General features: G+C 35.1%; 1 protein-coding gene across 12 annotated transcripts in view; it reads right to left on the reverse strand.

Moving 5' to 3' along the window:
* ROBO1 (roundabout guidance receptor 1) overlaps positions 1-25,146 on the reverse strand; it is a 1,111,527-nt gene that overhangs the window by 131,140 nt on the left and 955,241 nt on the right. For all 12 annotated transcript variants that reach the window (XM_060297918.1, XM_060297919.1, XM_060297925.1 and 9 more), the window contains one exon: positions 14,535-14,692. In XM_060297918.1, the coding sequence (XP_060153901.1) occupies positions 14,535-14,692 (158 nt within the window). The remainder of the gene's footprint in view (positions 1-14,534; positions 14,693-25,146) is intronic.

A 25,146-nucleotide genomic window follows, 5' to 3' on the forward strand; every position in this document is an offset into this window, starting at 1 on the left:
TAGATTGATGGCCTTCCATCTATTACACTCCAAGTTTAAACCTGAGTGATTGGGATAGCCAATCTAATTGCTATTAATCCATCTAGTTGCCAGTGGAAAAGATGTGCATGTTTACATTTCACATATGCATGTGCTCTTTGCAGGCGAAATCTAGTTAGGTAGATATCTTAACGTTAGTTCCTATACAGAGGAATAGCTCTTCTTTCCCCATATAAATATGTACTTATTACTATGGTATATTTAAAATTTGAACAATATTTGTAAGGTTTCCTAATAAAGATGAGAAAATCTGACATGATCTTCTATAAGCATGATGTATGTAACAATATGGTGATGTGATGTATCTAGGAGAGAGAAGAGTGACACCATGAATGTTAAAAGGCAAAGAAATAATGGATTCCTTAGTAAATTACACTTTATCCACTCAAGGAGACAGAGTTCCATTATTTTCAACCAGTATTATACAGATTGAGTTCACCTGCTTTTGAAATTTTCCCATACAAGATGATGCTCTTAAAGGTGACTTAGACATGAGGCTTTTCCTAGTGTGATCAGCCTTTAAAGCTTCGTGATCACCTAGATTTGTAAGATTTAAGAAGAGAAAACCTGTGCCATCTGTTAGTAATTTTGTTAATGCACACCGGATTATTTTACAAGTGTATGATTTATCATATTATCAAATTCTTTGGGCTTAAGGAGATAAAAATTGAAGTGGTCAGATATTACCAACAGTGTATTAGTACTTTTAAAACAACTCACCTTTAGACAAAAGAAATGCAGAATCAGCATTAGATTAGAGAAGACATCAGCCTCAGCATAAGATTTGGGATTATTTTTGGAGAGAGCTTCTTTAAAAGTGACAATATGAACAAGATGGAGAAATAGATAAAACCAATTTTAGCCAATTGTAAACTATGAAAAGGAAATCCCAACCCCTTTGCTCAGATTAAAAATAATTTTAAATTTAAAGGCTTAAAATAATTTCTTTGATTTCTGCATTTTGAACTATGTTTTAAGGAAAGAATGCTGTACAATCAAATGCATTTTTGAATCTACTACTTTGCTTTTAAAGATTACAATTCATTCTTCCTGTGGTAAACAGAAAAATAAAATTATGTCTGGCCCATCATGAGCAAACACCAAAATCACAAGCATTTAGAAAAGTCAACTTTTTAAAAACAGAATTTATGAAAAAGTACTCTGATATGATATAACTTTTCTCCAAATTATAGGCAAGATTTATAAGCAAGGTTTTAAATAAATTTTAAAACTGTATCTTTAGAGAAACATTTCATCCGTGATTAATAGAACATTGAAAATAAAATAAACTGGTTGGAACACCATCCTTGAAACCACAGAAGATTGTACCTTTAATTTCGCAAACTACTTTAACCTATAATTAAACAAAGTGCTCCCAGACAGTAGTAAAATTCCACTAGTCCTTGGCTATTTGGAAAAATGTAATGGCCTGATCAAATATATCAAAGTGCTTGGAAAGTGAAGAAACCCAGCTGCTTGAGTGAGCCTGAATTATAAGGAAAAAACAAATGGGACAACAACATTTGTAAGTCAGCTATCTAAGTTAATCAGCAATTCCTATTATGAGCTCTGTCTCTGACCACGTGTGTTCATTCTGTAGAGTTATAATACTTCTGGTAGTATACTGTATTGATAATTACTTTGAATTATGAGCTATAACTCTTTCTTAGCTGTTTACTCTAATTTCTGAGACACTTTCTGCTTTCTGGAAGATCTCCTCTGACTGAAGGATCATGGACGCTGAACAGCAGTGTACATCCACAGCAGGTTTTGGCCCAGTGAATTTCAGGAGTTGGCAGAATTCCATACCGAAGGTGGCTTAGGCAGATCTGCCAGGCACTCCTGAAACTAACATTTGGGTGGGACTAGATTTTGGGAAAATATTCAGAACTGTTTTGGAGGAAACATATTTGGAAAAAAAAATTCAGAAGGCCAGAATCATCTTGAGAGATTTAAAAGAGTACTGACAGTCAACGTTAATACAAAGCTGGATAAAAAAAATCTACATTGTACAATACCAAACTGTTCAAGAGTATTCTGATTTTTCACATATGTTAGGACTTTTACTCATATGGAAGTTCATTACACTTCTCAGAGGAAAATTCAAAGTCGAATTATAGTATATTGTTTCCTGAAGTCACCAAAGATTATTTGTTAAACTAGACAATATTTTATCTGGCACTCTTTAGCCTCTGCTACTTTATCTCTGCATCCAACCGTACCTGCACCCTCTCTGCGGTACTTGAGTCATTTTATATGGACTTACAAGGATTTTATTAGGAATTACAACTAGGTGTCTCAAGGGACCCAGACAAAAATGGGCACGCAGACTATAAATTACAGAGGCCCCTAAAAGTATATGGCATCCAGAAGGAGACTCATATATTTGTACACTTAAAAAAAACTGATTGAAACAAGATATACCATTGTTATCAGCGTTTTTTGTTTGCTTGCTTTGTTTTGTCCACTAAATAATACAAAAGGGTTCTTTTTCATTCTGAACTTAAAAATCTCTGGTCTCTTACCTCTCCAAGTTATTAATATCAATGCAGAATGAACATTAACTGAAAACCATGACAGCACTACTTAAAATAACACCTTACAGTAAGGCAGTTATTGTGAGTCTTCAAAACACTCTCACTGCTCTGGTTTGATTCTCATTATGAGCCTAATAAATAGGGAAGATATTATTAGCTTAGTATGTTCAACAATTAAAGGATGTGACCAGGGTCTAGTTATTAATGCAGTTTCAAAAAAGGAGCTTCAGACTTTCCCAAGATGGCCATAAGTTAACCTTAACTTAGTATTTAAATTGCTGTAATTTATTTTTATTTATTGGATGAAATCCTGAGGCAATCTCAGATAATCAATCACTTAAGATGAATTTAGATATGTTCTTAAAAACATAATTGATAAAGCAAAAATGCATACAGAATTATTAATCAGCGTGACACAAGGCCATGTCTGTACCCAGTGGATAAATAATTGAAAATAATAAGGGAAAATATAGAAAATAATACTTTCTTTTTTTCTTTATTTATTTTTCTTTATTTATTCATTTATTTATTCTTGGCTGCATTGGGTCTTCGTTGCTGAGCGCAGGCTGTTCTCTACTTGTGGCAAGCAGGGGCTACTCTTCATTGCGGTGCCTGGGCTTCTCATTGCAGTGGCTTCTCTTATTGCAGAGCACGGGCTCTAGGCACGTGCACTCAGTAGTTGCAGCACACGGGCTCTGGAGCGCAGGCTCAGCAGTTGTGGAGCACAGGATTAGTTGCTCCGTGGCATGTGGGATCTTCCCGGACCAGGGCTCAAACCCATGTCCCCTGCACTGGCAGGAGGATTCTTAACCACTGTGCCACCAGGGAAGCCCAAAATAATACTTTCTATAACTAGTACTAAGATAAGAAATACTGAATTTAGGACCAAAACAAGTAGCAAAATTGTATGAAATGAGTCCAGTAAAACACTTTACCTGTGGATTTTTTGTTAGGAAACATCTTAAATTTAAGTGTTGTTTGAGAAGGGGTGATCAGGTCTAGTTCGTCATGGGAAAATCAGAACAGGCATTGAGAGGTCTGGCTCTTATTCCTGACTCACGATACAGATCCATTAAGTGACTCAGGGCAAATCTACTCCCCTGGCTTCCCTTTCTTTCTTAAAAATGAAGGGACTTGCCTATTTACCATCTCTCCTCAGCTCCATCTCTAAGATTCTGTAAGTATCTGTAAGTCACACTTACAGAAATATATTTACTCACATAATTAACCTGTATAATATCTATTCCTTCTCTTGCTGATAAGGCAGTGAAAAAAACGTGCTTTAGAAAAAACTAAATGGTATGGATGATACATCCTTTCCAATTTATAAGGGAATAAGAAAGTAAATATATAAGTGCATATGGAAATAGAATCAAGTATGTTCATATTAGCAACTTTTCAGTTCTGAGTATACTAGAAGACATTATTATGATTTATATTTCATTCATTTAATATTTGCTCAAGAAATATGTATTGAGCTCCAACCACAAGACAGAGGGAATACGGCTGGCCTTTATGTGTCATGTATATTCAATGAGTAATATATAAGTAATGATTTGCAATAGATTAAAAGAGAAATATTTAGCAAAAGGAAAAGGAACAGATAATAGGAAGTCAAATCTAGTGTGGAAGTGCAGAGTAGGGTTTTGCAGAAGGCTCCTCTGAAGAACTTGCCTTTAAGTTGGAACTTGAAAATGAGTGAGCTAGACAAAGATGGTGTAGGTGTCAAAACATTCCAGGCAGAGGGAACTGGATACGCAAAGACTTTCATAATTCGGTACTGCAAACTCTTAGTATCCAAGCTTTTAAATGCACGTCTAACACACAAATAATTAAAATCTAGAGAGCAATAATCAAATAAATACTCTCTGGAATTATATTTATAACTATATTGTCATCTAAACTAATTTGTGTGCTAGAACTGAGAAGGCCTTAGTTTATTAAAATACTTCCAAAAGAGTACTTGGGCTTCACAGGTAGGCCTGAGATGCTTGGCTTTCTCTTTTCTAGTTTCAGCATCCAAACAGGATGAGTGTATGTTTAATTATTTAAATAGAATTACAAGTTTCCACAAAGGTTCAGGATGTTCCTTAGGAAGATAAACCAGCCTTTTTCAACCAGTGAACCTCATCTGAATCACAGCATTTCTCAATTCCCCTGAGAATTGTACACAACTAGGACTGTTCTAGGTGCAAGGAAGAAAAGTCAATTTATTACACAGAGTGGATGCCTTAGGGCATTAGGGCTTAATTCTCTTGTGGAATCCCCAGTTGATTATTGCATTTCACAGTAGGGGTGAACACAGGATTTTAAATTAGTTTCTTAATATCAATATTAGTCTGAAAACTTTACTTACTCATAATATTCACCTGCACTAAATACTCATGGTGATTCTGTAGAAACTGATTTTCTCACAGTTGTAAATCAGTATAAATAGAAATTTAGATGAGACAAATGCTGGGTCTGTTTTCATATACATATATGGTCTTCTTGTTAATTCAGAAAAGTTGAAATTGCTGTGGCATAAACAGTTCCTGATTTTCCTTTTCCGTCAAGTTATTGATTGCTAAATTTACCCAGAGTTCAGGCAGGTACAACAATAATCACCAGAATACTGATTACTAATACGTACAGAGTGTGTCACCATTTAAAACGACATATAACATGTATTTCCTCACTGGATTCCCACAAGAACACTGTAAACCAATATAGGTATTATTAGACAATTAATTTCACAGATGGATATGATGAAATTTATAGAGATCAAACGTCCATAAAATCATGCATATAGGTTTTAAAACATTGTCTTACAATATATGAAACTGTTTAATTTTACTAATACTGTATTTCAATGACTAAATTTGAAAATTAAGTATGATAGGATATAAATTTACTTTTTAACTCATTTCTTCAGTCTCATGATTCATATTATAGATTCATATTAACTTATATTTAAATCATGAATAAAATTTTTATTCTTTAAAAAAGAATTTTTATTCTTTAAAACATCATGAATAAAATTTTTATTCTTTAAAAAAGATGATATATAATATGCATGACTCTTTATGTAAGATGGGCAGAAAAAAATTCTGGTTCAATACACCAGTTTCCTTTGACCTTCACACAACAGAACTACATATTTATTTTTCAGGAACACAAATTTAACTTCTCAGGGAAAAGGGGCTCTATGACATCAGCTGCATTAAGCATGTTGATTTCCTGTAGGGGAGCAGAGGGGAAAAGGAAGCAACGGACATTGAACAATGAAAGAAGTTGGAAGACCAGAGGAAAGCACTAATCGAAGGAAGGGAGGAGAAGCAGATGGCTTAGGAAGGAGACATGTGGGAATTGGGGGGAAAGGAAGTAATTGGCAAGGAGAGGGCTGAATGCCAAATTTATGAAGGATCTGGAGGACACTGGGGATTTGGATGGGATGTGAGTCAGCTGCTTTTTACCAAAATATCACACCAACAAGGGAAATCAAAGAAGCCTACAAAGACACACAGGAAGCAGAAAAGGACTTGAAAAAGAACTGATGACATATTGCATTCTAACAGTTGTACCCCTTAGCATGAGGAATGGGAGGTGTTAAATCATTTTTTATGTATAACTGAATTTTTCTCCTAACTTCACTAATGATTTTCAAGTCTTTAACTTGCTTATGAAAGAAATGACATAGATACAACTCTTCTATTTAAACTACATTTTATTTACCTTGTATGAATGAAATTTCTCATTCATATATAAATCAATTCATTTAAACCATCTAGGCTTAGGGTGACCAACTGTCTCAGTTTTCCCAGAACCGAGGGTTATTTTTCTGGGACTAGGGGTTTTCAGTGCTAACACCAGGACAGTTCCCTGCAAACCAGGATGGCTGGTCATCCCATCTAAGTAAAAACCTTAAGAAAAGGCTACTAAATTAACCTTTGCTCATCATGTTAAAACACATAGATGCTGTGAAATCTTTTCCACATTTTCAAAGAAGAATGAATAAAGTCTCAATATGGTTATTTGATAAGTAGATGGAATTGACAATAAAATGGTTTCTGGACTATGGATTTGATAGAAATAAATAGCTTATAATGAAAGTATTTCTTTATAATCTAAATTATTTTTTCTATTAAGTAACAAGAAAATCTATGAGACATATAAAACATTTTGTAGCATGCTGCTTTGAAGACAGGTAGGAAAAAAATTAAAAATTCAAGACACAGCTTATCTCAAAGAATAATACAAGTCATTCAAAAATGTTTATGTCACAAAGCCACATACAAAAAAGATGGGAAAAGCATGCATTGTTCATCTCTAAATTTTAGCTTAGAAGCTAAGAATTTAGGGCTTCCCTGTGGTGCAGTGGTTAAGGATCCACCTGCCAATGCAGGGGACATGGGTTCAAGCCCTGGTCCAGGAAAATCCCACATACTGTGGAGCAACTAATCCCGTGCGCCACAACTACTGAGCCTACACTCTAGAGCCCGCACGCCACAACTACTGAAGCCTGTGCACCTAGAGCCCGTGCTCCGCAACAAGAGAAGCCACCGCAATGAGAAGCCCACGCACCGCAACGAAGAGTAGCCCCCGCTCACCGCAACTAGAGAAAGCCCGCACACAGCAATGAAGACCCAACACAGCCCAAAATAAAAATAAATAAATTTTTTTTAAAAAGCTGAGTTTCGAACATGAAAAGAATGTCTTTTAAGCTCTTCTTTTAAATACTAAAATGAAATAATTCAGGATAAATGACGGTGAAAGGTTACTTTGAAGAAACTTACTCTGGAATTTCAGAATTGAGTCCAGGCAGATCTTACCATTTACATTGTACTGTTACTATATTAGTTTTTACAATATTTTATTGTATTTATATGAAATTGTGAAGCTACTACATCAATATTTTCTTTGACTTAATTATCCATTTATTTATGTAATGTCTCATAATTGCTTAATTTTTCAGCAATAACTTTTGACGTGTGTACAGCTGATGGTATTAGAACCTAGCTAATCTACAATTTGGACAATTAACTGTAAAGTACAGTCAGTTAAGTCATTCTCTGACTCATTCCCTTTTAATATAAGTCCTTCTTTCCCTAAATGCCAAATGGCAAACAGTCATTTATCATCCTCTTTAGATAATCTCCTAAAATCTTTTGAGGTAAGACCTCTAGTGTCCAGAATAAATAATTTTAGTTTATCTGAACTATAACCTTTGGTCGAACTTGACCATTTCTGTGCCATAGTTTGTGAAACTACCAAACTTCAAATTTTATAGATCTTTGTTATGTTACAGTTTTTATTACTGGACATAATATGGACTAATTCTCAAATGTACCAAGCTTAGTTTCAAAACCACTATAACCTCCACTGTGTGAACTAATCTCTCCAGACCCTTACAAACTCAAAGGCAATATTTCACAACGGAAACTAAGAGTTATGGCCATTCTGAGTTGAAATTTGCATTGATAGCAAATCAGAGTCTTTAATATATGCAGCAAAATCTATAGGACCTATAGAAAATGTTGTCAGTAAAACAAAAGGCAGGTGTCCCCGCAGTCAACTGGAGTTAACCACTGCACTAGTGAAATTTTAGTATCTGTGTGACAGGGTCAGAATAAAATGGGTCAATGTATATAAAGTGCTTAGAATTGGACCTGGCACATAGTAAGTGCTACATTAAGGGTTTAATATCAATATCCTCTTCCTCCTCTTCTTATCCATAAGACTGAATTGACAGGTATAAGTGTGCCATAATGGAAAGAAAATAGCTTATTCATTGAGTTTTAAAGGGGATTAAATGAGATAATATTACATTTCTGGTACATGACAGGTGCTCAATACACAATAGCTATTGTTATTACTATGGTAGAGTAGTAAATTGTTGGTGTCCCTACAACAACCATTTCTAAAACTCCACACATTTGTTTGAAAAACTTCTGATTGAAAAAAATAGAGTGGTGTTTTTTCAGTTTGTTTTCATGATAGACTTAAGCACAAGAGCTGTAACATTCCAGAAGAGCTGTAACATAAATATTTATTGCATATTTACTATGTCCCATGTACTGAGGATTTACTATTATTCCTATAAATATTAATTTATCAATCCAAGTCCAAAGATTTAATTCCCCGTCATAAATCATCAGATCTCATATACAAATACATATAACTGTCATTTTGTTTTGTTAAAATAATGGTATCAATTTGCTATACCAATTTATCATATGTTGAAGTAAACCATATAGTTGATCTTGTCTCATTAGTACCACCTAGGTACTATTGGATACCTTAATACATTTAACTTATGAATACATTTGTTTTTATGCTTATAAATGAATTAAGTAAGTTTTATTTAAATCTTCCGTGAGAGATGGGCTATTTCCTTCTGTCTTTATGCCTGCAATTCCTGTAGCTACCACCAGGAGCATTTTCTTTTTGTAGAGAGCCAATACAAAAGATATGGCGGGGGGCTTCCCTGGTGGAGCGGTGGTTGAGAGTCCGCCTGCCGATGCAGGGGACGTGGGTTCGTGCCCCGGTCCGGGAGGATCCTGCGTGCCGCGGAGAGGCTGGGCCCGTGAGCCATGGCCGCTGGACCTGCGCGTCTGGAGCCTGTGCTCCGCAGCAGGAGGGGCCGCGGCAGTGAGAGGCCCGCGTACCGCAAAAAAAAAAAAAAAAAAAAAAAAAAAAAAGATATGGGAAACTGACGCCTCAGACATTCTGCAATTGTGTGACCCCCCCCAAAACTAGCCTGATTTTTAACACACTTAACTTTTCGCCAAGGTAACAATATTAAAACTACCCAGGTCTACAAATATAAAATAAATGGCAAATTTTTTAATAAGCTTAATACCATTTCACAATGTTTTGACATTAGTAAATTTCTCTTCTCTCTTTATCAATGATGATTGACTCCATTCAAAAACCCAAAATCATGCTAAAATTTTTCTTGGGCATTTTTGGGTCTAGTTGTCAGCTTTTATTCAACATAATTCTGTAATTGACAATCTTTATACATACTTCAGATCTTCTGTAATCTAGGAAATTATTTGCGATATGTACTTTCAACTGTATTTATCTTTTTCTTTAATTCAAGGGCAATTTTAGTTTTTTAACTGAACACAAATTTTTTTCTCAATATTTGGTATTAGTTGTTTTCTCCAACCTTAACATTCTCAGTTTTTCACTCATACAAAATAATCTTGACTTTAAGTACAATATTTCCAAAATGTAATGAAATAAACTCTATATATCATTTTTTATAAAGTACATCAAAATGTTATTCTACATCAAAAAGAAGTCTTTGGTCCTCTGATTCATCTCTATGAGAAAAATTCATTTATTAATAATAATGGTTATGACTATGTCTCAGACATATGAAGTAAACCTATTTAATCCAGCCTGCCAGTTAAACTACTTATATTCTCATGCTAAATACACTAAGGTTTAGAAAAAAAAGAACGAACACCAGAGACAAGCATCATCTAAGGCCTCCTTCAAATTATTCTAAGAAATACACGCCAAAAAAGTTCTAAAAGATTCTCCTCTCAGGCAGGAAAATAAGAAAATGCTTTTTATATTTTCCTGCATTATAATCATCATAGATCTAAAATTTGGCTTAGAATACAGGTCAGTGTAAAAAGAAGTGACTTAAGAACATCAAAAAAATACAGGTGCAGCTACAATTCAATTACATATTTTCCTTTTTTGTAGGGTGTGGCTTTGTTCTCACAGCTGGGAGAGTTGTACTTTACATTTTCAACAAAGAAAGCCACCACATCAAAGAACTCTAGAAATTCCTATAGCCAAAACTGTAGCAATAACCATGCAATCTTCACTTGTCTTTCATAAAGATATTATGTGTTTTAATCTCTTGTTTGTCTGTACTCAACACATTTGGCAAAGTACTTTAACAATAGAAATGAAAACAGTCATTCAAAAACAAAGCTCAGGAAAGAAGAATCACATAAAATATCTAATAACCAACTTCTCTTAAGAATTTACTTTGAATTTTTGAAAAAAAAATTAGAAATAACATCAGGCATTCTGTTTCTGTTTTAAGTTTTTGTTTTAATTACTCAATTTTAGTTTTGCCTAAAGGAAGAAATCCAACAAAAACAATTATGATTTAAATAAGAGCAGTAATTTTGTATCCAAACTGCTGATTTTTAATCTATTCATTTCCCTGCATGTATAGATGTGTTTTACCTCCAGTGTTTTATCAGTTTAACAGTCATAATTTACACAAAACACACAGATGGTCTTAGAAACAGTAAAAGTTTCAGACATTACAACTTCCTGGCATACGGAACACTATCATGGATCATCATTTTGACAGCATTTAAATGATTTTAAAATTATTTATACATTAACATCTTGGCATCGTTTCATTGTCTATACAATTCTAACGTGTCTGATTTCAATCTTTCCAATTTCTCTTGTACCAGTTCAGTGAGTTTTAACCCCACTCCCTGAAACTGCTCTTGTCAAGGTCATTAATGACTGACCAAGTTGTCAATTCCAGTGGTCAATTCTCAATCCTTACATTACTTGATCTACTGGCTGCAATTGATTCAGTCATTGCCACGTCCTTAAAGCACTATCTCCAGGTGGCTGCCCTTCTAGTTAGCCTCCTTTCTGACTGCTCCCTTTCAGTCTCCACTGCTCTTTTGCCTCCCACCCCCCCCCCCCGCCCCGCACAGAGCTAAAGACTGGATCTCTCTTGGTGATTTCAGTCTCCTGTTTTTAAATAATATGTACATGCTGATGACTCCCATATTCATTAAGATAGGCTACATTAGTCTGTGCTAGGAAATTCTCTATGATTTAATACAACGAAAATTTCTCATTCATTCTACATGTCCACCATGGGAAGACAGAGGTATGGGGTGGAAAGTCTACTACACCTAACTCAGGGACCCAGGCTCTTTGGGTGTCCTGGAACATGTGTCCTCCTTGGTTGCCACCTGATAAAGAGAGAGAGCGCTGGAAGCTCACCCACTAGTATTTAACGTCTTTAATTTTCACTCATGGCTCATGAAGTTGAACCAGTGAAATTGCCCCATGGCAAGGAAGCTGGGAAGTGTTTCATCTGCCCAGAAGGAAGGGAGGACTGTATGGTAATGAGTACTTGTTATGTCTACCACAACTCAAATTTTTCTCCAGCCTCAACCTCAACTCTGAATTTCTGACTCATGTCTCCAACTGCCTACTTGACACTTATACTTGGATATCTAATAAGAATTTCAAAATTACAGTGTCTAAAACTGAGTTCCTGATACTTCCTATCCCAAATCTTCCCTTTTTACATTTAATGGCATCTCGACCTTTTCAGTTGCTCAGACCAATGGATTAAGGTAATCCTTCTCTTTTTCTCACAAGCCACATCCAATCTCTTAGCAAATTCTGTCTGCAATTTCTTCACAGCAGATCCAGAATATAACCTCTCCTCTTCAAACTACCTCCTAAGAGAGTGGTCCAAACCACCGTTTCCCCTTTGCCTGGATTACTGCAAAAACTCCCACTGTGCTCTCCACGTCAGCTATTATCGCCCTTCACTGTGTACTGCAGAGCATGGAGGATTCTGCTGAGAAAACTCTGATGCTTTACACCTTGCTTCGAGGAAAAGCCAAACTATTTACAATGTCTACTAGGTCCTAGACAGTCTGGCTAGTTTTGGGGGTTTTAAAAAAAATTTTATTGGAGTATAGTTGATTTACAATGTTGTGTTAGTTTCTTCTGTACAGCACAGTGAATCAGTTATACATTTACACATATCCACTCTTTTTTAGACTCTTTTCCCATATAGGTCATTAGAGTATTGAGTAGTGTTCCCTGTGCTATACAGTAGGTCCTTATAAGTTATCTATTTCATATATAGTAGTGTGCATATGTCAATCCCAATCTCCCAATTTCTCCCTCCCCACCTTTCCCCCCGGTAACCATAAGATTGTTTTCTACATCTGTGACTCTATTTCTGTTTTGTAAATAAGTTCACTTGTACCATTCTTTTAGATTCCACATGTAAGCGGTATCATACGATATTTGTCCTTCTCTGTCTGACTCACTTCACTGAGTATGACAGTCTCTAGGTCCATCCATGTTGCTCCAGATGTGATTATTTTGTTCTTTCTTGTGGCTGAATACCGTCTGGCTAGCTGTCACCCCCGATGCTATCTCCAACAAATCTCCCCTTGCTCACTCTGCTACTCTGCTCCATCCACACTGACCATTCTGCCTGTTTATATTTTTTGAATGGTAGAGGTACACCCTGCCTTAGGGTCTTTGAACTTACTATTTTGTGTGAACACTCTTTATCCAGATACCTATCTAGTTCCTTCCCTTAATTTTTTCACATCTTTATGTGGAGCATTTCTGGTCATTTCTATTTAAAATTGGAATTCTACCCCAATCTTTATTAATCTATCATTTCATTACTTTTTATAGGACTTATTATAGTCTAATATACTATATGTTATACTATCTATTTTGGTTTTATCTGTATAAGTAACCACAGAATATAAACTCCAGAAGGGCATTCACTGATTTTTGTTTAATGCTGCATCTCCAATGCTGAGAATTTTATCATTAATTTGTATTAAACACAAATAGGTAATCGGGAAAGACATGAGGGAGGAGATGGATAATAATGGTTTCAATGAGTTTGAATTATTAGGGTAGGAAAATGTAAATTACAGATAATGGTCATCAAACGACTTAAAATAGTTTTTAAAGGGGAAAACATTATCTTAATTGTGCATAAGTCTAAAAGGAATCTGTTATCACTAACAGGAGAAGCATTTGGTCCCAGAATCTCTACTCCTCTGTTCCCTTAACTCTATTTCCCCGAGTCAATATTTCCAAATAGAGTTCACTTTGCTATGTGGCTCGTCAGCATCTCCTAAAAGTACAGCTAGGTCCTTCTCACTCCAATTCCTAGACTTAATCATTTGACAGACTCATTCTAATTCGGATCAATGCAGGAAAAATGCTTGATTTTCTTTCAAGGTCTCTAAATCCCTGTCCACCACAACCTTCTCTCTTTCTTTTTTTTCCTCACTATTTAATTTTCATGCTAATCTGCTAGCTGGTTATTCAGAAACAGTGCAAGCATTTATTAGGATTATGTGGTCTGTGTTATAATTTTGTTCTTCTACAACTTTAGCAGTGACCTTTGCCTTACACACACATTCTCCTGGGAAACATTAAATCTTGGCTCATAAATTCACAATAGATAGACAGTATGTGCAGAACAAAGAAAACAGAAAAGGGGAATGTTGTACAATCATAGAATCAATGAGAGCTGGTTTACTTAGGTACTTTAGTTAACACCTTACAAGATAGAAAAAGCAAAGAAGCCTCATAGAATCGCTGCTGTCAGAAGAAAACGCATCATTACTTACTACAGACAGCATACTTCTCTACTCACATCACAGCAGAAATTTGAAATCCAGTAATCTAGTCACACTATTTTATTCTGGAATGAGATCAATCCATCATTAACCATCATTCAGAATGAGATTTGATTTTTCAGAAATGATATCAAACTCTACAGAACAGAAAATCAATTTAAAAAGGAGAAAGAGATAAAAATTCTGAAGGGATTTCCTTCTGGAAATATACTGTATTTCTGAATTCTATTTATAATTTTTTTACTATACCATCTAGAAATGTGATACGCCCTGAGTGATGCAAATAATTATGTCATACACAAAAGTGTTAACTCTAAGACATTGACATAGAAATTAAAGTCTTCTTTTACTGAATAGCAAACTAAACAACATGCATTTTCCTCACTTATTTTTATGTCAACACAAGGAGAACTGAAATATATTTATTTTAAAAGAAGAATTGAAAATGGGAGTTAATGCAATCCTGTATTTGAAAGCACCTACTTTTTTCTCTTTTTCTTTCGTGAAGATATACACAGTTGGATTTTAAATGTCCCCCACCGCTGGCTTAAATACTTACAGTTATTCTTTCATCTTTATCATCCAGCGGAGAGCCATCTTTTCTCCACGAAATGGTGGGCTCCGGATGGCCTCGTGGAGGCTGGCATTCCATCACTGCAGGCTCTCCCACAGCCACCATGACATCGGAAGGGTTTTGTCTGAAGTCATCCCGTAGTACTGCAGGTACAAGATTAAATGATTACACTCAACGGTGAAATATACAGTCCTTATCTCTGAACTTCAGCGAAGGAGACATTTATTATAGTAAACGACTACTAACAGCTATCTCAGTACATCTTGGAAAATCTATATCTACTTACAGACATATGCAATTTAATAATGATATCTGGCCTTAAGCACACGACAGGGATAATTTGATATTCTTCACAGGCCAGTGGGCAAGTATTTTTTGCTGCCTAGTGCCCTCACAGTTAGCATTTGGCTTATCTCTAACTTGCACTTCTCTGTCTACTGCCTACAGTTCCTCATCCATGTGCTAATGAATATAACCAAACCCTCCTTTTACTTACATGACACGTTGGGATGATGCTTTCTGTTATTAAATGGATTACACATGCATACAAGCAAAAATATTAAAAGTAAAAATAGGGCTTCCCTGGTGGCGCAGTGGTTGAGAGTCCGCCTGCCGATGCAGGGGACGCGTGTTCGTGCCCCGGTCCAGACAGATCCCACATGCCGCGGAGCGGCTGGGCCCGTGAGCCATGGCCGCTGGGCCTGCGCGTCCGGAGCCTATGCTCCGCAACAGGAGAGGTTACAGCAGTGAGAGGCCCGTGTACCACAAAAAAAAAAAAATATATATATATATATATATATGCTTCCAAGCATGCATTTGACTGAGGTATTTTAAAGATATTTCAAACTAGTGTATAACAGTATATAGTCACTATAATTTAAATATGTCCATTACAAAAACTTTAGACATACTTGCAAAGTGACTAAATTCAAAACACTGTCTGTTTTTCCATTATCACTGAGTGAGGGGCAGTGTTAAAAGGCACCAGTGATGATGACAGCATTGCTACCAACCATGTCACTTTGTATGTTCTGTACTTTTTATTTTTTGTGGATTTGGTGAGGAGTACACATTACTTCATTTAAATCTCAAACCTGCTCAGAATAAGAGATATTATTAACCCCATTTATATTATTAAACATAATTTTTTAGAGGAGGAAACAATTCATTACTATAATCCTAACTGGATACTAATATAATACTAACATACTGTGAACCAGTATTATTCACTTTGCGATTATTGGAATAAAATGTAGAAAATAAATCAAACATGTATTTCGAAAATAGTTAATACAGTATAATTGTCTTCAGTATTTTGTTAACACCAAGAAATCATGAATTATTTGGCATCAATTAGCCTTAAATCACAGCTCTGTTGTTTACGAGGTAGGTAATCTCGAACACATTACTTAATACCTGTTTCCATATTTACAAAGCAGGAATGGAAATACACACTTCAATACAAAATCTAAAAATGTTAGTTACCTTTCTCCCACCCCATTTTCCCCCAGTGTGTAATAAAAGGTGAACAATTTTAGTAATCTAATTTGATACTTAATATGCTCATTGGTATGTTAAGTGCACAGATTCGAAGTGATAAATATTTATCTTTAAAAATCTATTGAATTAAATATTTGATACTACAATTTTGTACTGGAATGAATGTCTTTCCATTTCAATGGCATTTAAAAATACTGTCATGGATGAAGTACTACAATGAAAAAAAAACTTACGATTTCAAAAGTCACCCTTAAATTTTGGTTTCAAAACCCCAAATAAGCTTAGAGACTTACAAAATACTATACTTTTCTCTTACAATTCTCCACTTTTCCTTCCTCTATGCCAGCTAAGTGTGTGCATACATCTGAGTAAGCCTTAATATCCACTCAACAAAACCACTTTTTAATCTACATATTACAACAACTTGGGCACAATATGACAGTATTAACACTTGGAAAATACCGCTTCAAACAGGAGATGTCTGTCCTCATTTTTGGAAAGAACAGTAAAAGGAAAAAGCAAAGGAGATATGATCACACCACACTGTTGTAAGTCTAACTCCATAGACACACTATTTACTAATAAAATACACAGACACAAAGATAAGCCTTGCTGAACTGAAAACTGCAGCTACTGTTAGCACATTATAAAAGAACAGAGTACGAAGACTTCCACTATTTATGAATTTACACTACTATTAGGTATTAAGAATACACCACAAATAAAATGTAAGGTTTATAGAAAAAGCAAATGAACTGACCTTAACAAACAGTATGTGCTTTTGCTAGATCACATTATTAATCTAAGATAACACCTCTGAAAAGTTTTAACAGCCTCGAAACATGCAGAAGTGAAATACTTTTCAAATTAAAATAAATAATTTGCACCACTGTTCTGTTTGGTGAGCTTAAAACCAACTTGGTAACACTATATCTTATTTACAAATTGAGATATCTCAAATAAACCAATGAAGAATAAAATGTCTTTCAAAAATATCAAAGGTCTAAGTCAGATAAATCAAGGTTTTTTTTTTTTCTTTTCCATTTACTATGTTATTTGGGTTTTTACAGTATATAATGAAAAGCTAACAAAATGTAATCCATTAAAGATTGCTGCTTAGATAATGCTCATGTAATTATTTTTGCAGCTGTGAAACACAGAACTCTAGCATTGCTTATGGTGACAGGCAACCTTGCATAAAGTTATGAATTTAAGATTTTTTTCTCTCTTCTATAAAAGCAACTTTTTTTCTTACTTGCCTTGAACATTTCCTTTTGGGGAAAAAATAGTATGTGTCACATTATAAAATGATATGAACTTCTGGTTAAACTATCCAATTTTTTAAATTCATATGTATATTTAAGAAATAAAAATTGAATTCAAATGACTGGCAGCATCTTGCAGAAAAAAACAATGGTATCCATAAATAATCTCAAACACAGATCCTTTAAAAGAAAATCTCTCCTTTTCTTCCGTAACATGTCTACTAATCAAAGTGTATATTCTCAAATGTTTCTTGATTTGAATAGTATGAAATTCTAAAATATGGAACTAACTTTTGAAAAGATTTAATATTAATTTGATAACATATATAATGTATCCAAGTAGACACCACCTAAAAAGGTTGTTAAACCACAGTTCATCCTAATATCGTATTTCTTCCATATTTATGTAATTGTTTTACGTTTACAGGTTGGTGCATGTAATCTGGCTCAACTGCTTTTCACTTTTTTTTCATTCTGTCCAATTAGAAAAAAAAAACATAAGCTTCATTGAATCTGAATCTCCTGAAGTTTTTGGTCTAAAAAAAATGGCCAACTAAAGTTTATCCTTTAAAACAAAACATATAATCATTTGTCTTTCTGAAAAACCATACATCAATTTTAATACAGTTCTCAGAATAAGTAAATTTGCTTTCAGAAAAGGATTCTAAAATTCAGTGCTGACTTTGCAACCTGTTTGGGTAATATTGAAAAGACAAGGGGCAAAGTGAAAAAATACGTTAAATGGAAACTTTCAAATATTATGGAGATTTTAATATTTGTAACACACTTTTTAAAAGCATTGTGGGAAATTTTAGAACTGAATGAAACATAAAATTATAGAAAGGGCAGGAGTCTTTGACAACATCTAATCCATCCCACAAATAGAGGCAACTGAGTCCCAGCTTTGTCACTAGCCTGTGTTATTTGTCAGGAACAGACCAGAAGAAAACATCAGTATCCTGATTTCCGAGGCAATGCTCTTTTTAAAATTTTTTACCATGTCACCATTTTACCATAAAATGCAATTTTCCTAATCTTTTGTATTTCCAACAAATCCACTCCCTTACTGCAGAAGGTTTGACTCACCAGTGATTGTACATCAATGCACTGCAGTCTCAGGACTGCCCCATTTTGGTAAGGCTCAAATGCTCCCAAAATTAATTTTGTTCCCTAATCATGTGGTGAACATATGTGAATTATAATACTCTGGCTTCCTGAATCACAGAATCTTGGTGTAGTCAGGGGCCTAGGAGATGTGGGACCCAAACTTTTTCTTTTAGAGATTAATAATCTAAGGCTCCTCAGGAGGAGAGGAGCTCATCACATAAATAAGAATAATGATATTGTTAGCAATATAATAATAATGTTAGCAATGGCTGATGATTATTGAACATTTACTATGTAAGGAACCATGCCAAGTATCCACTCATTTAATCCTCAAAACAAGGCTATGAAAAAGTGACTTTATTAGTTTCATTTTACGAATGCGGAATTTGTAGACAGGAGCAGAGTCCACCAAGGACACTTTTCCATCAACTTGCCCATCCATCTGATCTTAACATTGTATGCACAATTCTAAATATATAGCTATTATGATATAATTAATACTTCAGCCTCTTTCCAGTAGAACCGAAGTTGAGTGAGAAATTTCCCTCTTGACACTCAAATGGCTACCTTTGAATATATTGTGTATTCTTGTATCTTCTCAGATTTTTCCACGTTTGGAAGAGGCCACTGAAGATTTTCAGTGGCATACTGAGAATTAGAAATCATCATTCAGATTACCTATGTCGTGCTTTTATTATGATTCTTCTACTTCAACAACAAAACGACTGAAAAAGCTGCACAATAAAAAGCATCTTAATTAAATATGGGCATTTTAATTAGAATTTTAATGGGTATCTTGGGAAAAACAGAGGAAGAGAATATGCAGTCCTGAGAATTTATTTTTCTACTTGAAAAGATAACTTTTATCAATGAAACCTCGCAGCAAATAGTAGTAAGCAGTCGACAGGGGAAGGGAAAAAAATGAATGAAACCCTTAAAAATGGGACATATTTGAGGAGAAAATAAATGAGGAAGTGTATTCCCAAAGACAACAGCTTTAAGGATGCTCAGAGACAGCCTGCCTCGGTTACAATGTACCACTTCAACTGCTTTCAAAATCACTAATCACTTCTATTGTCTTTAACTAGCAGAGATTGTATTACTCACTTCTTTGATACTTTTAGTTCGTTATCTAAATGTCTACTTAACATAAGTAAGTTGTATTTCATTTTAAAATAACTATTATTCTTTCATTTAACACATCTGTACTGAGCACATACTTGGGTGCTTGGCACCCGTGCTATAACATTTGTATTTCCCTTGCAGCACAGTTTACATCAGTGGAGAGGTAGGTCAAGAAACAACATTAATCTTCACCTTGTCAGGAAATGGTACTACAATAGGGTTTATTGCAGGTTATTTTGTATTAAGATATATGCTTTAGGAGCCAGCCAAGGAAGCATATCATAAAGGCGTAACTATTTGCATTCTTACTTTTTAAGCTCACAGCATTACCCAGAAGAGGAAAGTGTTATCTGGGGTACAAATATTTTTCAAAACTCCTTAACATTTCTTAAAATAAAATCATAATTCCAAATGTTTAAAAGCATTCCAACCAATGGGATGAATGTCCAGAAAGATATTTTAACCCATTAAAAAAAAAAACTAAAATGATAATGTATAAAATAATCTTTCATGAAGTATTATCTATTTTATAGCATCATATTCTAAAGCTAAGGCATTTGATATTTAAAATGATGCATGCACACATCAATTCTGTATAAAGTTATGATTTAGTCATGATCATTTCCTAAAGGGTACATATTTACTTTTTAAAATTTGACACTGAAAAGATCTATGAATGCTCTTCAATAATTATGTCATCTTCCACTTGTGTTTTTTGTAGCATGCAACTTTATTTTGAAACCTTAAATTATACTTTGGTTAAGATCCTGGAAGAAAGTATGCTAGTAAAAGCACTTATTTTCTCAACTACTGCAGCTTTTCAAGATTCACAAACCTCCTATGCTCTACCCTAGGAAAGCAGTACTTTTTTAAAAAAAATTATACATTCTGAAAAAGTGATATAGTATGGATGGATGTCAAACATCACTCAATCTTAACTAGCACTGAATACAAAGCCCTGCAAATAGAAAGATAAGTTATTACCAAAATGAAAGTAATTAATAGTTATTAATTGGGTTTTGTTTTAAACAACATATGATGGAGGAACAGGCTTAAACACAGTTGCATGCCTCTGTGTTCTGCTGGGAGGCAGCAATGGGGGAAAGCCATCCTTGCTCTTTTAGTAATTAGAATTACTTCCAGGTTGGGTCCAAGCTTAAACCACATTCCCATTTTGCAGAAACATGGACAGCATGGTGACACTTCCTAGGAAAAGCCCTCACAGCTCTCTGCTGTCAATGTTTCCTGGTTTCATTATTTCACTTCAGGAATCATGTGTGCTACAAGATGTACCCTAGAGTGTATTACACTGGCACCAAGTCATCAAGACAAAGGGGTGAAGTTTGGCATGCTAGATTTACGTTAAAACCTATGATGCATTCCAGAGAAAGGCGTACCTCAATAAGGATCAACATTTAAATAGTTAATATTCAGCAGACTTGCAATCTGGTAGATCATAAAAAATGAACTCCCAAAGTTAGTCAGGTTGCTAAAATCATATGTTCTCACTTAAAGATGTCAGTAGCTTACTAGATGTTTGATTTGTATACACTTTCATCTATAAATTAAATGGATTTATTAATGAAGAATGCAGCTTTTGTAAAACACCATTTGATAGAGTATTATTTGTAGATAATGTTTATTTAGGAGTCAAAAAACACAAGTCAAGGATTTTAGAATCACCCCATGTATCCCACCACTATGCTATGATTTTAATAGGTATATTCACAATGGCTCAGTTATTGAATGGCTCAGAACAGAAAATTTTACACTCCATCTTGCTAGGGTTATTACGAAGACTAATTATTTAGTGTTTGTACAGGACTTGCCATTTATATGTGCATTACATCTGCAAAGAAGTATTACTATTAGTCACTATGTGAGGAATTGCCAAATTTCTCAGCTGCCAGTGCAAATGGAAAGGAGGACAAAGAATGCCATTGATGAGGGTTTCTAAGTGCCAGAGCAAAAGTCATATTCAGGAGTAGCCTGGCAGGGTTAAAAAAACACAGACACAATGAGACTATCTGAGGTATGGGACCCTGATTAGGGCAGGAGAGACGTGTTCTTTTTTTATAACATCCAACTTTCTATTTAGCGCCCTGCTAAATAGAAATATATATATATATATATATATATTCCTTGATCAAAGGAATATACTTATCTATTTATTGTCTGGCTTTTTGTATTCAAATGTCAGCTCCATGAGAACGAGAAGTTTGTTTTTGTCACTCTATGTATCCAGTGCCTAGAATAATGCCCAAGACATAGTGGGCATTCAGAACATAAATATTTACAATACACCTTCTGAATGCTGGGTATTATATCTGAAATAGCGCTAACATCAGCTCAAGTCCTACGTTCATGGTGTGCAAGGTATGGGGAGGAGACAGATAATAGTCAAATAAACACATGCATAGATACACAGCTACAATCGTGATACATGACATGAAGGAAAGGACAGGATTGCTGTGTGAGAAACTAATGAAGGACATAATTTAAATAACAGTTCAACTAAATCCTGAAAAATGAATAGAACTTATCCTATGGAAGTGTATTGCAGGCATAGGAAATAATCCAGGTTGAAGAAAAAAACTTTAAGAGACTCAGACTCTGGTTAGTGGGACAGGTTGACACTGGTGCACCATGAGATTGTCAGGGGAAGGAGAGGCCAGATCTGCTGCGCACAGTGGTCATGATAAAGGGTCAGCTTGTATTTTAATTCCCATGAGAAGCCACTTCTGTGGTTTTTAAGCAGAGCTGGAATTATCCTATTTAAATATTCATTTTAGTGCCTCTGTGAATGAAATGAAGAGGGAAATAAGAACTGAAGTGGAGAGACCAATTAGAAGGCTATTGTAGTAATTAAGGGGAAAAATGATGATTATTTTTATACTATTATAATGACACTGGATTTGGTACAAAAGGGAAAGGAGAGGTATACACTGGGGGTGAAAATCAAAACAACTTCTTGAGGGGTTGAAGCTGAAAGAGAGAAAGATGTCAACAGTGATACCCCAGGTTTCTGATTTGAAGAACTGAACGTGCCATTTTTAAGGGATAAGAGGACAGAGAGATAATATACAGACAAATCCTCCCATGAGGAGAATAGAAAAATAAGAAACTCATATCATCAAATTATGTGTACATATGTAAAAGTTGATAATTTGGGAGGAGAAGAATAATATGAAAATTGTTTTATTGATTAAAAATACTATGGTTTCAAATTCTGCCCCTTAGTATTTAACACAGGACTCACATTTACCTGTTTAGACCTTTATGCTACTACACTCCAAATCTCAACTGCTCACTCATATCTCTTGATTAATTATATTGTAACTATTAGGATGACAAAGTTTAATTTTGTTTGATGCATATCATTTTTAACTGACTGAAAATCTGACACAAAACTAACTGATTTTGATTATACAGGTATATATACAAATATGTGATTATACCTGTCTGTATATGTGTGATGTATATGATATATATATGATTACTAATAACTGAAATATTGTTTTGATATCCATACGTTGCAGCAAATTAATAAAAACTCACTTAGTCATTTTGTTCAGAGAATAAGACAACTCAAAACATTAGGGCATTTTTCCGGACTGCCATCAATTAAGCTTAATTTACTATTTATGTATAAGAGAATCAATAGCATAATAAATGTTATTACATAATTAGAATAGTCAGAAAATTCACATTTGTCAGAAGTTTCCAAAATCTCTAAAGCATAGTAAAATTCCCTGGGAAAATGCTGCATCATGAAACTATTGAGGATTTATTTGTGATTCACTCATTTGTTCATTCATTCAATAAAAGTACTATTGTACTAGGAGGTGGTGGATAATAAGATAAACAAGACATAGTTGATCTATGCTTTCAAGGCACTTATTTGGGTTTTTTCTTTCTTTCTTTTTTTCTCTTTTGTCACAGAATGCCTCGTTCAACTGAAACTTTAGACAAAGGTTTAACATGCAAAATAGATCAAGGGGATAATGTTGACTCCTCCAACTGGGTCTGCCCTGCAGGGGAATTCAGGTCTAGCCGTAAACAGACATATGGGAGGGTACATAAATTTCCCCAGCTCCTATAGCTATATTGTATGTAGCTAGTTAAGTGATAACCCTGGATTCAGGTTTGGACCTGGATTCAGTGGGATACCAGAGCCTACATTTTTAGCACTAAACCCTAGTGGCTTTTTAGGAGATAGATAGATATTCAGACCTGAGTTTGTCTCCTTGGCAGTTTATAAGAGAACTCCACTTCTGTGCCATTTCAAAATGCATCCAGCTTTCACTGTCATTTCGAACTGAAATGTGGAGTCGTCATTCCTTGCCTCTAAAATAATGCGTAAAATAGGCCTGTATTACTACAGCTTCTAAAACCATAAACGTATACAATCTAAGTGCAACCTCCCCCACTTCCACCGCCACCCCCAATTGCAAATGAGGACCTGAAGTCAGGTGCTAAATAAAACGATTCAAGGTTGTACAAATGAGGACCTGAAGTCAGGCGCTAAAAGGATTCAAGGTTGTACCAATGAGGACCTGAAGTCAGGCGCTAAAAGGATTCAAGGTTGTACCAATGAGGACCTGAAGTCAGGCGCTAAAAGGATTCAAGGTTGTACAAACGAGGACCTGAAGTCAGGCGCTAAATAAAAAGATTCAAGGTTGTACAAACGAGGACCTGAAGTCAGGCACTAAATAAAAGGATTCAAGGTTGTACAAATGACGACCTGCAGTCAGGCGCTAAAAGGATTCAAGGTTGTACAAATGAGGACCTGAAGTCAGGCGCTAAATAAATGGATTCAAGGTTGTACGAACGAGGACCTGAAGTCAGGCGCTAAATAGAAGGATTCAAGGTTGTACAAATGAGGACCTGAAGTCAGGCGCTAAAAGGATTCAAGGTTGTACAAATGAGGGCCTGAAGTCAGGCGCTAAAAGAATTCAAGCTTGTACAAATGAGGACCTGAAGTCAGGCGCTAAATAAATGGATTCAAGGTTGTACAAATGACTGACTGGACACAGTAGGACTGATCTTGAAACAACTATTTTTCATACTTTGTTTTCATAGGCATTTTTTGAAGTGCCTGAGAAAGAGTAGAATGTTTTCTAATTAAAATATTTACTGGGAAACAAAGGTGGTTGTTAAAAAACAGAAACAAAGCCCCAGGTGTTTCTTTACCTTCTCAAGCTCCATGCCAGCAGCTAAACAGGAGAAGGCCTAAAAGCAGTTTTCAGATTTTATGGGGGTCTAATGGCAACCGTCTCAAGGGAGAAAAATCCTCACAGTTTAAAATGATCTCGTTAAAACCTCTCCAGTAATCGGGAAGAGCCCGAGAAAATAGCTATTGGATTTAAAAACAAAAACAAAACCGAAAAAAAACCCAACCAAACTATTCTCCCTAATGTATCTTAGTGCAGCATAATTAATATTGCCCATTATAAACATCTCCCCCTAACCCCCAATGAAAGGAATATTTAAGTGACAGGAAGAAACTAAGTCTAAATAGCACACACAAACACACACACACACACACACACACACACACACACACACAGACATATCAACTAAACAAAGGAGTCTTTAAT

Source organism: Globicephala melas, chromosome 4 (assembly GCF_963455315.2).
Source record: "Globicephala melas chromosome 4, mGloMel1.2, whole genome shotgun sequence".
NCBI classification, from domain to species: Eukaryota; Metazoa; Chordata; class Mammalia; order Artiodactyla; family Delphinidae; genus Globicephala; species Globicephala melas.